This window comes from Phyllobates terribilis, unplaced genomic scaffold, assembly GCF_046119375.1.
Source record: "Phyllobates terribilis strain yellow unplaced genomic scaffold, ASM4611937v1 Scaffold_5__5_contigs__length_657084704, whole genome shotgun sequence".
In the NCBI taxonomy this organism is placed as follows: Eukaryota; Metazoa; Chordata; class Amphibia; order Anura; family Dendrobatidae; genus Phyllobates; species Phyllobates terribilis.
The window spans coordinates 230,179,728-230,194,976 of record NW_027362765.1 but is presented as its reverse complement, the minus strand read 5'-3'; the positions used below and the strand labels follow the sequence as shown (position 1 = coordinate 230,194,976).

At 44.5% G+C, this 15,249-nt stretch overlaps 1 protein-coding gene across 1 annotated transcript in view; it reads left to right on the top strand.

Annotated features, from left to right (window-relative positions):
* The first annotated feature begins 14,607 nt into the window (after nucleotides 1-14,607).
* Nucleotides 14,608-15,249, top strand: part of ZNFX1 (zinc finger NFX1-type containing 1) — a 38,637-nt gene continuing 37,995 nt past the window's right edge. The window contains exon 1 of the mRNA XM_073683875.1: nucleotides 14,608-14,828. Coding sequence (XP_073539976.1) covers nucleotides 14,782-14,828 — 47 coding nt within the window. The 5' untranslated portion in view covers nucleotides 14,608-14,781. The remainder of the gene's footprint in view (nucleotides 14,829-15,249) is intronic.

The window sequence follows — 15,249 nt, the reverse complement described above, 5'->3', positions numbered from 1 at the left end:
GTCAAATGGTGCTCCTTAGTTTCCGAGCTCTGCCGTGTTCCCAAACAGTGGTTTTCCCCCCACATATGGGGTATCGGCATGCTCAGGAGATATTGTACAACACATTTTGGGGTCCATTTTTTCTTGTTACCCCTGCAAAAATAAAAAAATTTGGGTCTAAAGTAAAATTTTTGTGAAAAAGAGTTAAATATTCATTTTTTCTTTCACATTCCAAAAATTCCTGTGAAGCATCTGAAGGGTTAATAAACTTCTTGAATGTGGTTTTCAGCACCTTGAGGGGTGCAGTTTTTAGAATTATGTCAATTTTGGGTATTTTCTCTCATATAGACCCCTCAAAGTTATTTCAAATGTACTTTTGTTGCCTGACAGTTAAATACTTGTTTAAGGCTGCGTGCACACGATGCATTTTTCATGCGTTTCCGCTGCGGAAATTCCGCAGCGGAAACGCATCAAAAACGCATGGTAATCCGCACCCCATGGTCCCCAATGGCATTCCGCAATGTCAATGGACATGCTGCGGATTTTTCCGCAGCGTTTCTGCAGCGCTCATAAATCCGCAGCATGTTCATTAATTTTGCGGAAGCGCAGCGGAAGCGCCGCCATTGACTTGCATTGAGACGCATAGAATCCGTGTCTGTACATTTGTACACGCGGATAATATGCGTTTCAATGTGCGGATGGTACCCAGTTCTGGAGGAGAGGAGACTCTCATCCAGACCTGGGTACCATTGTACCTGTAAAAAAAGAATAAAATAAAAAATAGTTTATATTCACCTGTCCGGCGGCTTCTCTCTGCTTGCAGGCAGCGCTTCTCCTTCCAGGACCTGAGATGACGTCACGGTCATGTGACCGCAGGCTGTCTCGCGATGTGCCGGCAACCCGGAAGAAGCCAGGACGAGCGCTGCAGCACACGCGGCGGGGGATCGGGGGTGAGTATAGCTTTATTTTTTAATTTTTACGGTCACACTGTATAAATCCATGCCGTTTGCATGGATTTATATAGTGTGACCTAGTTGTCAAGCACTTTCTATCGCTTGGAAAGTGCTTGTCAGTCCACATGCGGAAACACATGCGTTAACGCATGTGAATCCGCATGTATTCTGCAGGAAAAACGCATGCACAATCTGCATGCGTTTTTTCTGCCAGGGAGATGCAGAAATGCTGCAGAAATTTTCTGCTTCATTTCTGCATTGTGGGCACATAGCCTAATAGTGTCACTTATTATTTGCAGTCCATGAGTGTCTTTTTCGCTCTATCTCCTTATTGCTTTCAATACTCCTTGACTACCAGCAGTAGAAATTGTTTCTGTTCTTCATTTGTTGTGTGCAACTTGTTATATTCTTCCATCAGTGCTACTCCTAGTTCTGCAGTATCATTAGTCACTCTCATACCACTGACTGTTTTCTTAGCAGCCTTGTAGCCTTCATCTGCAGACCATAGATGTTCATGTTTGGACAGGAATACCAGTGATACTAAAGAACCTATGGGTTTTCTGAGTGTCAAAGTCTTCCAGGTTCTTCGTCAATATTTATCTTCTTGGGAGGATGTTCTGCAGCTGATCTTTGTAGGGATGTCACCATTAGACGTTTTGAGTCATTTGACACAGCATCATCAAAACAAGATAGCGCGATCAGATCCTCGGACAAGTATCATAATTGTCTTTTCATCTTCTTCTTCCCGACTTCTGACACTGAGTGAGTTGTTCTGTTCCTTGTACAGATAGATGTCCTCGAGAAGCTGGGGATCAATGCGTGGAGCTGATGGTGCTGATAGCGTCAGGAACTACGCCTTCACATAGATCAAAACAGTGAACTGACAGATGTCTGATAGCCTTTTCTTCCTCATTTGTCCGCACAAACTGACTCCTGAACATCCACATTTTTAATGCGTAGATGGCCTTTGCCATCCATGTGGCTAGATGCAGTCCAGCTGGCACTCTGAATGAAATTCCTCTAGATGGAATACCACCAAGGAAAATGATTGTTATCTCCAATAATTCTCGTTAGTACTTGCGGGGTTGGTACTGAAGTAGTTGCATTTCCGCAAAGGCTATAATTTAAGCTGCAGTGTTTGAAACTGCTATTGATATGGTCTGATCTGATAGCTAGTCAAGTCAATGATATGCCAGTTGTTCTTGAACCCGCTGAAGATCTTTTTTTCTGGACCTTTCAACGGACAAAGGCAATGAACAACCACTGCTTCCAGCACTATTTCTAGAATATGATGGTGGCATGCAAATCACAGCATGTCCTTGCCAAGCTTCTGCTCTAGAAGTTTGCAGGCGCCGTTCCTGAAACCCATGTTGACAGATGTGGTATCAAAACACATGCACTTCACATTGTCAGTAACATTCCAGGTCACTGCTGCAGCATAAACAGCATTAGCACAAGCTTCAAAGCGTCACCTGTTCTTTTGGCAAGCTTTGGAACGCCAAGCAACTCAATACCAACTCCTGATACCAGAATGGGAAATGGGAAGACGGTCTACAGTTTTCCTTATGTCTTCAAAGCGCTTTCAATCCAAGTGAATTGTTAAAGTACAGTTGGCTGAAACTCCCATTTCAAGTTTAGAGTCATTGTCTGACGGCGTTTTATTCTTTCTCTACAAATTGATGAAAGATTTACATTGAAATCTGCAGGATCATGGCCAAGGTGCCTGAAGGGTTTTGTGAGAATTAATGCTGCATTTCTGTCACTAACTTTGGCCACGTCAAGGCTTGGTTTCTCTTTTGGATCGTTTTGCTGACGGCAGTACCTCTGATGTTTCATCGTCTTCTGTATCTGAATCTGCTTCATCAGATGACGACTGCAACACAACCTTTTCCTCTCTGGTACTTTTCTTGTCTCTATCGATTCTTTTCTTGTAATTTGCCTCTCTTTCTTCAAAATGTCTTTGTTTTTTTTTTTTCAAACTCTTTGTCGACACCTCCCATTTTTCCATGGCATCCAGTTTGTCTCTGAGCTAGCAAAAACTCGTCTTCTGGTATTCTTGTCATATACATAGCCCCAGCATGTGCAATATCAAACAAGTTGTCTAAACCTGCGTTCTTCCGCTGCCTTCTTCAGACTTCAGAATTTCTTCAGAACGTTTTGTTTTCTTTGTTTTTCTTCCACTTTTTCAACCACGTTTTTTCAGTCTTGTGGGGATGCCTGCCTTTGCCCAGACACCAAGAACATCATTAGCTGTTAACCCTATAACGCTCAATGACGGACACTGCACGGCTGTGCCAGTCCAGTGCCAACAGCTGTCTGCGACAGCTGAGCGTCACGAGAAGGGGTGCAGGGACCCATGCCATCGGTCGCTGCACCCAGATCGCTGCGGTCGGTCAGTCAATCTGACGGACCAATCATAGCATGATGGAGCAGGAGACTCTGAAATTTCAGCGTCTGCTGCCCGATCAGTGCCGGAGCTCAGCGCTGCCAGTGGCTGAGCTCCTGCACTAAATAGCCAGGGGCGGTGTCAGCGCCGCCTCTGGCTGTTAACCCCCTGAATACTGCGATCGAGCGCGATCGCAGTGTTCAGGAGGCAAGCAGAGGTCTGGGAGCTCCCTCTGCCTTCAGGTTGGCGCCCCCGTGACGTCATCATGGGGGCCCGACCGTTGCCATGGTGACCTGGGGTCGTCATGATGACCCCTAGGTCACCAAGCTACAGAAAGCTCGTTAGACCAATGCACAGCATGGTCTCAGGAATTTTCACTATAGGTATAATGTATTGCAATGCTAGTGCATTGCAGTACATTATATCTATGAAAAAAGTGAAAGTCCCATAGTGGGACTAAGTAAAAAAGTTTAAAAAAATAAAATAAAATATATTACACTAATAAATATAGATTTTTAGGTAAAAAAAAAAGTACATATATTTGGTATCGCCACGTCCGGAACGACCCGATCTATAAACGTGTCACACTAGTTAACCCTTTCAGTGAACAGCGTAAAAAAAAAACACATGAGAAACTATGACTTTTCATCATACCGCTGGAAAAAAGTGGAATAAAACGCGATCAAAAAGACGGATGAAAATAAAAATGGTACCGCTGAAAACATCATCTTGTCCCGCAAAAATCAAGCCACCATACTTCTCCATCAGCCGAAAAATTAAAAAGTTACAGCGCTCAGAATAAAGCGAAGCAAAGAAAAATTTTTTTTCTATAAAAGTTTTATTATGTAAAAGCGCAAAAACATAAAAAAATTACATAAATGTGGTATCGCTGTAAATGTACTGACCCGAAGAATAAAGCCTCCTTATCAATTTCACCACACAAGTAACAACAACAAAAAAAATCCTGAATTGTTGGTTTTTGTTCATTCTGCCTCCCAAAAATCAGAATATAAAGCGATCAAAAAATGTAATTTGCTTGAAAATGGTACCAGCAAAAAACAAGCCGTCACATGACTCTGTCGGCCGAAATATGGAAAAATTATAGCTCTCTAAATAAGCAAACATTAGTTTTTGCAAAAAAAAAAAAAGCGTCTTTTAGTGTGTGACAGTTGTCAATCATAAAAACCCGATATGAATCTGGTATCGCTGTAATCGCACCAACCCGAAGAATAAAGTGGCCTAATCACTTTTATACTGCACGCGGAACGGCGTAAAACATAAATAAAACCAATTCTTCACCTGCTGCTGATTTGTTTATTCTGCCTCCCAAAGATCGCAGTATCGCACATTTATCCTGCGCTCTGCGCTGAGCCCTTACATCGGGGTTTCCGTGTAAATCTCTGAAATAAGTGATTCAGACGGAAACCCCTGACGGAAGATTACTTGTAATGAGGCAGATGGAGGCACTGTGGACGCCGTCTGACCTATGACTTGGCGGTGTCCATCTTTTTAGGCGTAGATAAAAGCACGGTTGGCCACAGTTTTGTGCACCTCTGAAAAGAAGGATAACGCTGAACAGAGGCCATACGGAGTCCAGAGTAACTCTGCTGCCTCATCTCATTATAGTGAATGGATCCCTCAGGGGTTTCATCTGAATCACGTCATTCGGAGATTTAGGCTATGTGCCCGCGATGCAGAAATGCTCAGGATTTTTTCCTGAGCGTTTCTGCATCTCCCTGGCAGAAAAAAATGCATGCGGATTGTACATGCTTTTTCCTTCCAGGGACATGCGACGCGCCCCCTGGGCCGTGGGGGTACCCGGCGCCGGGCCTAGTAGATGCTGGGGGTTGTAGTCACCTTGGCGGCGACCCGGTCCGTGACCCAGGGCGGTCAAACCAAAGGGGTAGTCTATGTGTATAGATGTTAATGTCCGACTACGCCACCTGTGGATTGCGGTTATTGGTAACCGCCGCTGCGGGGCAGTCCGCTGAAGCTGGTGGTATGTGCAGCTAGGTGATGTGACTCCCCACAGGCGGAGTGTAGCTTCAGGGCAGCGTGAGTGGATGATGGTGGTGATAGTGCTGGGAATCAGTAGTAACAACGCAGAGTCTTTGCAATGCAGTCTCAGGGTCTTTACTCACAGTTCTTTCACTCCAAGTTATTACTGCAGGTTTATAACTTCCCGCGTCATCCTGTGTTTACCAAGTGAGGGGCTCAGTCGACTTCCAGGTAGCTCTGGAGCACTTAGCAGGACCCCCCTTCTGTATGTCCTCTCTGGCCTCTCTCCTTGCATCCCACACTTAGCGGCACCTCTGTCCAGTGTCCTCGGGCCTTGGCGGGCGACGTGTGTTCCGTCCCCTGGCCCTATGTGGCTACTTTCCTAGTGGCTGGTGTGGACGGCCTGCTGTACTTGAAGTGCTGCAGTCTCCGGTTCCCAGTTGAGCTCTGTAGTCTCTGCTGGTTGGGGGACCCGATTCCCCTTCTTGGCCTGACCCCCCTACCTCCTAGTAGCGGCGGGCGTACGGGTGGCTTGCTGCACGGCCGTACCCCTGGGGTCCCTTCGGTTCCTGGAGCCTTCCTGCTCCCACTCCTCTCTTCTCCTTCCAGGCTCAGGCCTCCTCACTAGGCCCGCCTGTGGAGCAGAGCCCATACAGAGCCTCTGCTCCCTGTCAGCACCTCAGTCTGACTGACTGGGCTGAACTCCTCCACCGACTCTTCTTCCGGTTCTACTCTCTGAACCAAGATGGTTCCTACCTATTATACCTCTTACCACTGTGCTCCCAGGATCTACGTCCTCCACCCATCCACTCCATTGTTCCCCCTCTCTAGGTGGTCCCCCCCCACTCTAGCCAGGGATCAGGGACACTTGTGCTCTACTGTAGGAGCATTATCGTCCTGTCCCCTGGAAATGTGGTGTAGTGGATGTAGTGTTAGGGTCCTGAGCCATACTCCTTCCTTACCTGAGAGTGAGGTACTACATCTCTGGATGAGATGCAATAACTCTGTGGCGACCGAACCCTCAGGGGCGCCACACATGCGGAAGTGAAGCGTTCTTCACTTGCATTTCCGCATGCGGTTGACAAGCGCTTTCCAAGCGATTTTAGCATCACTTGGAAAGTGCTTGACAACTTGGTCACACTATATAAATCCATGCAAACAGCAAGGATTTATATAGTGTGACCCGAGAGAATGTCAAAAAATAAAAAATAAATATATACTTACCCTCCGATGGCTCGCGGTGTCTTGCTTCGCTCGGTCCCGGCTGCCGGCAGCGGTAGACTGAAGGACCTGCTGACGTCAGCGTCGCGTGACCCGTCACATGACTATGACGTCAGCGCAGGTCCTTCATTCCATCTCGAAGTGCCGGGAAGCAAGGAGGAGCGCAGCGCGGGCCGCCAGAAGGTAAGTATACCTTATTTTTTATTTTATTCTTTTTTTACAGCTTTTTTAATGGTACCTGGGTGTGGATGAGACTCTCCTCTCCTCCACACCCGGGTACCATCCGCACATTAGAACGCGCCAATTACGCAAGTACAGATGCAGTCTTGCGGAATTGGCGCGTTCTAATGCAAGTCAATGGCAGCGAAAACGCAGCACTTCCGCAAAATAATTGGTAGTGCTGCGTTTTTTTTCCGCAATGGTAATCCGCAGCGGAAATTTCCGCAGCATGTGCACAGCACATGCGGATTATCATTGAGGGACATGGCAGGCCTTCTACCATGCATTTTTTAAGCGTTTCTGCAGCGTTTTTGCCGCTTCGGAAATGCTTAAAAAGCGCATCGTGGGCACACCGCCTTAGATGGAAACCCCAAAGTAAGTGATCAGCGTAGAGCGCCGGATAAATGTGATCTAAAATGTTATGTAAAATGTTCCCAATAAAAGCTTCACATAAAAGCCCCCACTCAGGTCTGTCATGTGTTAATGGAAATATAGGGGGCTTCCACGTTACGGGTAGTACAAAGGCTCTGAAAAGCTAAATGGCTCCTTGCCCCCAAAAGAAATTCAGCAAATTCTGCGCATCCAAATTCTCCCTCCCTTCTGAGCACCGCAGTGTGTCTAAACCACATTTAGTGTCCACATGTTTGGCAGGGGTATAATTTCTAAAACTGGGTCACTTGAGGGGGAATTTGGGTTTTCTAGCATTTAGGGGCTCTGTATATGGAGTCCGCAAACTATTCTAGGAAAATCTGCGCTCCAGGAGGCAAATAGCGATCCGTCCCTCCCAAGTGTCGCCGTATGGCTAAGCAGTACTGTACAGCCACATATGAGGTATTGCCACATTCGGCAGAAATTATGGGACAAATTTTGGTGCCATTTTTATCCATTATCCAAGTGTGAAAATGTAAAATCTGGGGCAAAAACAAACTTTTTGCAGTAAAAATGTAATTATTTTTTCCTCACTGCCCAATGGTATAAAATTCTGTGACACACCCTTGGTGTCAGTATGATCACTGCACCCCTAGATGAATTCATTGAGAGGTGTAGTTTGTAAAATGGGGTCATTTATGGAGGAATCTGCTGATCTGGCACCTCAGGGGATCTCCTAGTGGGTCATTGCACCCTCAAACTATAACAATAAAATCTGTACTATAATATGGTGCTCCTTCCTTTCTGACCTTTGCTCTGTTCCTCAAAAGTAGTTGACAATTACATGTAGGGTATTGGCATACTCCGGAGAAATTGCACAACAAAATAAGAGGTCAATTTTCTCCTGTTACCCTTGTGAAAATAAAAAATTTGGGGCTAAAAGAAAATTTTTGTGATTATTTTATTTTATTTTTTTTCACGTCTCTATGTTATAAACTTCTGTGAAGCACTTGGGGGTTCAAAGTGCTCATCACATATCTAGATAAGTTCATTGAGGGGTCTAGTTTCCAAAATGGGGTCACTTGTGGGGGGTTTCTGCTGTTTACGCACATCAGGGGCTCCCCAAACGCAACATGGTGTTCGCTGATTATTCCAGCAAATTTTGAATTCAATAAGTCAAATGGCGCTCCTTCCCTTCCGAACCCTGCTGTGCGCCCAAACAGTGGTTTTCCGCCACATATTTGGTATCAGCGTGCTCAGGAGAAATTGCACAATACATTTTGGGGTCCATTTTTATCTGTTACCCTGCGCCCTGGGACTTAAGAGCCAGGTACGGAATAATGCGTCATGGCGATCGCGCCCGCACACAGGCTTTGCGGGCGCGATCGCCACCGGGCGTCAGCTGATTGTCACAGCTGACACCCGCTGCTGGGAGCGGTCCCGCACTGCTCCCAGCACATTAACCCCTGCAATGCTGCGATCAAAGTCGATCGCAGCATTGCGGTGGCAAGGGGAGGTGATCGCGATACTCACCTCTCCTGCTGGCGTCCAACGCTGTCTGCCGCGGCTTCCCGGATGTTGCCATGATGACCCGATGTCTTCATGACAACATCCGGGTCACCAGACAGCAGGAAGATACTTTGGTCATGCGCAGTGCACGACCAAGGTATCTTCTGCATCTGCAGCGCTGACAGCCTGTATAGCACAGGGATGGTGCTCCATCCCTATGCTATACAGGCGATCAGAATAAAAAAAAAGTGAAAGTCCCATAGTGGGACAAAAGAATAAAAGTAAAAGAAGTGTTAAAAAATGAAAAAAAAAAATCCATCAAAAATAAAAATATAATTTACCCATCAATAAATATTATTATGAAAAAAAAACAAAACAATAAAAGTATACATATTTGGTATCGCCATGTCCGGAGCGATCTGACCTATAAAACTGTCCCACTTGTTAACCCCTTAAGTGAACACGGTAAAAAAAACGTAGCAAAAAACAATGTTTTATCATCATACCGCCAAACAAAAAATGGAATAACACGCAATCAAAAAGACGAATATAAACAAACATGGTACCGCTGAAAACGTCATCTTGTCCCGCAAAAAAGCAGTAGAATAAAGCAATGCAAAAAATAATTTTTTCTCTAAAATAGCTTTTATTGTGTAAAAGCGTCAAAACATAGAAAAACGATATAAATGTGGTACCGCTGTAAACGTACTGACCCGAAGAATAAAGCTGCCTTATCACTTTTACCACACGCGGAACAGAATAAAAAAAAAAACAATTCCTGAATTGTTGGTTTTTGTTTATTCTGCTTCCCAAAAATCGGAATAGAAAGCGATCAAAAAATGTCACGTGCCTGAAAAATGGTACCAATAAAAACGTCCCGCAAAAAACAAGCCATCACATGACTGTCGGCCAAAATATGGAAAAATTATAGCTCTCAAAATATGGCTGTCAATCATAAAAACCCGATATGGATCTGACATCACTGTAATCGCACCGACCCCAAGAATAAAGTCGTCTAATCACTTATACTGCACGAGGAACGGTGTAAAAAATAAACTCTGGGGTTAGGGTTGGGGTTGTGCTAGGGTTGGGGTTAGGGTTGAGATTTTTTTCAAAAGTAAAAAAATAAAAAAAAGATGACGATATGGCGACTTGTGTTGAGCGCAAGTGCTCGCTACCCATATGCTTCGCGGCCCAAAAAAACTTGCGGGGATTGCCTGCCATGCACAAGCGATCCCCGCATGTTTTTTTTTGGGTGTCTAATAACCGTGAAACATGCGAGCGGGGACTCGAGCATGTCACTCGAGCATGCGCGATACATGGTGCATACCTGAGTACCCGATGCAAACTCAAGTAGCGAGCACTTGCGCTCAAGACTAATGACTTATTCAATATGATGACCTAATACCCCTTGATAAAATCCTTGAGGGGTGTAGTTTCCAAAATGGGGTCACTTGTGGGGGGTTTACTTTACACTATTTAGGCACATCAGGGGCTCTCCAAACGCGACACGGCGTCCGCTCTCGATTCCAGCCAGTTTTGCGTTCGAAAAGTCACACAGTGCTCCTTCCCTTCTGAACTCTGCCGTGTGCCCAAACACTGTATTTTCCCCACATATGGGGTATTGACATACTCAAGAGAAATTGCACAAAAGTTTTTGGGGTCCATTTTCTCCTCTTACCCTTGTGAAAATAAAAAAATTGGGGCTGAAACATAATTTTTGTGGAAAAAGTTTGATTTTTTTATTTTCAAGGCTCCATGTTATAAACTTCTGTAAAGCACTTGGGGTTTCAGGGTGCTCACCACACATCTAGATAAGTTCCCTGAGGGGTCTAGTTTCCAAAATGGTGTCACTTGTGGGGGGTTTCCACTGTTTAGGCACTTCAGGGGCTCTCCAAATGCAACATGGCGTCCGCTAATTATTCAAGCAAATTTTACATTCAAAAAGTCAAATGGTGCCCCCTGTTGGGGAGCTCCAATGTTTGGGCACACAGGGACTCTCCAAATGCAACATGATATCCGCTAACAAATTGTCGGCTCAATTTGTTAGCGGATATCATGTTGCATTTGGAGAGTCCCTGTGTGCCCAAGCATTGGAGCTCCCCCACAAGTGACCCCATTTTGGAAACTAGACCCCCCAAGGCACCTATCTAGATGCATAGTGAGCACTTGGAACCCCAGGTGTTTCACAAATTGATTCATAAAAATGAAAAAGTGTTTTTTTTTTTCACTTTTTCATTTTTACGAATCAATTTGTGAAGCACCTGGGGGTTCCAAGTGCTCACTCTGCATCTAGAAAGGTGCCTTGGGGGGTCTAGTTTCCAAAATGTGGTCACTTGTGGGGGAGCTCCAAAGTTTGGGCACGGAGGGGCTCTCCAAACGCAATACGGTGTCCGCTAACAATTTGAGCCGATTTTCCATTCAATTTGTTAGCGGATACCATGTTGCATTTAGAGAGTCCCTGTGTGCCCAAACATTGGAGCTCCCCCACAAGTGACCCCATTTTGGAAACTAGACCCCCCAAGGCACCTATCTAGATGCATAGTGAGCACTTGGAACCCCAGGTGTTTCACAAATTGATTCATAAAAATGAAAAAGTGTTTTTTTTTTTCACTTTTTCATTTTTACGAATCAATTTGTGAAGCACCTGGGGGTTCCAAGTGCTCACTATGCATCTAGAAAGGTGCCTTGGGGGGTCTAGTTTCCAAAATGTGGTCACTTGTGGGGGAGCTCCAAAGTTTGGGCACAGAGGGGCTCTCCAAACGCAATGTGGTGTCCGCTAACAATTTGAGCCGATTTTCCATTCAATTTGTTAGCGGATACCATGTTGCATTTAGAGAGTCCCTGTGTGCCCAAACATTGGAGCTCCCCCACAAGTGACCCCATTTTGGAAACTAGACCCCCCAAGGCAACTATCTAGATGCGTAGTGAGCACTTGGAACCCCAGGTGTTTCACAAATTGATTCATAAAAATTAAAAAGTGTTTTTTTTTTCACTTTTTCATTTTTACGAATCAATTTGTGAAGCACCTGGGGGTTCCAAGTGCTCACTATGCATCTATAAAGGTGCCTTGGGGGGTCTAGTTTCCAAAATGGGTTCACTTGTGAGGACGCTCCAAAGTTTGGGCACACAGGGGCTCTCCAAACACAACATGGCGTCCGCTAATTATTCAAGCAAATTTTACAATCAAAAAGTCAAATGGCGCTCCTTCCCTTCCGAGCCCTGCCGTGCGCCCAAACAGTGTTTTTTTCCCCAAATATTGGGTATCTGCGTGCCCAGGGGAAATTGCACAACAAATTTTGGGGTCCATTTTTTCTTGTTACCCCTGTGAAAATAAAAAAAATTGGGTCTAAAGTAACATTTTTGTGAAAAAAGTTAAATGTTCATTTTTTTCTTCCACATTCCAAAAATTCCTGTGAAGCACCTGAAGGGTTAATAAAGTTCTTGAATGTGGTTTTGAGCACCTTGAGGGGTGCAGTTTTTAGAATGGTGTCACTTTTGGGTATTTTCTGTCAAAAAGACCTCTCCAAGTGACTTCAAATGTGATGTGGTCCCTAAAAAAATGTTTTTGTAAATTTTGTTGTAAAAATGAGAAATCGCTGGTCAACTTTTAACCCTTATAGCTCCCTAACAAAAAAAATGTTGGTTCCAAAATTGTGCTGATGTAAAGTAGACATGTGGGAAATGTTATTTATTAACTCTTTTGTGTGACATATCGCTCTGATTTCAGGGCTTAAAAATTCAAATTTTGTCATGAAAAAACAATCTCAGAATCAGGGGGATCCGTTGAAGCGTTCCAGAGTAATTACCTCATAAAGTGACAGTGGTCAGAATTGTAAAAATTGGCCCGGTCATTAACGTGCAAACCACCCGCGGGGCTTAAGGGGTTAAGGGGTTAAACGTGCTGCATCATGATCTGTCTGTTTAGTCATTTTCTTGTAGTAGTAGAACAGTAACATAACCTCTCTCTCAGATGGCAGTTTAGTTGAATATAAACTACTATCAGACATTTGTCCAATAAGCCACAAGTCTGTTGGATTTGACATACTGCAGTGCTAGCTGCTATGTTTGATCTTTTATTTTTGTAACCCCTGTAAAGGGAGTATGGTGTACAGGAACTGATGCAAACAGAAACAGACAGTGCTTCTCAGTAAAAGACATTAATCCCCTTAGAACTGTATTGCCGTGGCAACTTGCGGAAGGAGGAGCAGCATCAGAGGACAGGACTGATTGGCCGAGCAAGCTGGAGAAGGAGGGTGTTATTAATGTCAGGCTATATTCAGCAAAATTCGCACCATGCGGCTAGAACCACATCTTTTAGATGATTTGATGGTAGGTAGGGACCCCTAAATCTGCATTTTTAGTTTGCATACAGAAACAGAATCAAGGGGTGCCAACTGAAGAAAACACACTTTCGAAAGTAGGGACCACCCTACCAGGTAAACCTAGGCATTACCAATACAGTACCCACACAGCAGCATCGGTACCTATAAGGCTGTGAGCCCACGATGCGTTTTTCAAGCTTTTATGCTGCGGAATTTCCGCAGCGTAAACGCTTGGGAAACGCTTGGTAAACCTTCCCCCATGGTCTCCAATGCAATTCCGCACTTTCAATGCCCATGCTGCGTATTTTTCCGCAGCGCTTATGCTGCGCTAAAAAATCCGCAGCATGTCCATTAATTTTGCGGACACACAGCGTAATCGCCGCCATTGACTTGCATTAGAACGTGCCAATTCCGCAAGACTGCATCTGTATTTGCGTAATTGGCGCGTTCTAATGTGCTTATGGTACCCGTGTGTGGAGGACATGAGACTCTCATCCAGACCTGGGTACCATAGAATCTGTAAAAAAAAATCATTTAAAATAAAAAATAAAGTTTATACTCACCTTCCGATGTCCTCCCGGTGTTTTGTCCACGCCGTCCGGTCTCTTGCAATGCTCGCGCTGTTGTGAAGGACCTGCCATGACGTCACTGAGTCATGTGACCCATCACATAACTCAATGATGTCACCGCAGGTCCTTCACACCACCGCGAGCATTGCAAGAGACCGGACGCAGCAGAGATGATCTTTTTTTTATTATTTTTTACCATTCTTATTCTTTTTTTTTAACTATTACTTGGTCACACTATATAAATCCATGCCGGTTGCATGGATTTATATAGTGTGACCAACTTGTCAAGCACTTTCCAAGTGATGCTAAAATCGCTTGGAAAACTGCTTGAAAAAATGCATGCTGAAACGCTGAAAAAACGCTTCTCTCTGGCAGAAAAAACGCATGTAAATCTGCATGCGTTTTTTTCTGCCAGAGAGAGGCAAAAAGGCTCTGCATCAAATCTGCTAGGTGGGCACATAGCCTAACACTCTGTGCGCTTTACATTAGTTACATTACTTTCCACACATTTCACATTGCAAAATAAAACTGCAAGTCAATATTCACACTCCAATTGTTGTCTTCAGGGCAGGTATACGACAGTCTCTGTCACACCCTTACGGATGTGGTGTCATCGGACCTGCTCACCTCCCTATACAGAATTGAGTGGCACAGGAATAACCCTTTAATATGATTTCCAGCCTGTTTATTCATCACATAGCACAGGACAAAGGCCGTGATCTTGAACAGACTGAAATGTTGTGCGTCCTCACTCTTTTGCTTTGCTGATTTATGAATAATTTATACTGTAGATTGTAAGTTTGTGAGCAGGGCACGCTATCCCCCTGTAATTGTTGAGTTATGTGTTACTTTGTGATGTCTGTATATGTCCACGCTTATCTGTAAAGTGCTGCGGAATATGTTGGCGCTATATAAATAAAATGATTATTCTTTATTGCACGCCTATGAGTGCCACGGTTCTTCGACTATAATATTATTATTACCCTTAGGACACAGGGCAATGAGTCGTCTTTCTGAAACTATCCATTCCATATTATTTGTAAGTTTCCCTTTCCTACGAGCTGCAGTATCACCCCCTCCCTTTATGTTATTTCCCCTCTGTAGAAAGCGCTAGGGGGAATGGAAACTGAAAGCAATGCAAGGGAGGGCTCTCAGCTCCTGTATTTATACCAGGGCATGAGAGGACAGAAACAGCAGATTCTGTGTATTGCTACAGCGGCAAAACGTCTCCAAGAAGATTATAAGAGATCTTAATGAACCCAGCCAACTGGCCAAGAACGCAGGCAGCAGGGGCTTCCAGGTAGGTCACCGACATCATTGCATGCTCAGCAACTGACTGATGAATCGATTGCAGGTAAATTATGAAATTGCACGACTGCGCTCCACTGGCACAAACAGTCACACAAAGCATTGTGTTTTATTTTCATGCAAAATTAGGAAATAATTCCTTTCTTTATGTCTACATGCTACGTAGTGCTAAGAAGTGCCGCTTTAAATAGGGGGCAAGGGACCCAGTTCTAGTGATTGTTGGTGGTCCCAGAGGTGGGGCTCCCTGCAATATGAAACTTATGTGTCCTGTGGATAGAAGATAATAAATTTAGATTATCAGAAAAGCCCTGTGAGTATCTGAGTAATACGTCATCTGACGGAACGTGACCCACCATTCTTTTTTATTGGATTCCACGGAGAATAAAAATCTCTGCATGCTTTTTATAGAACTA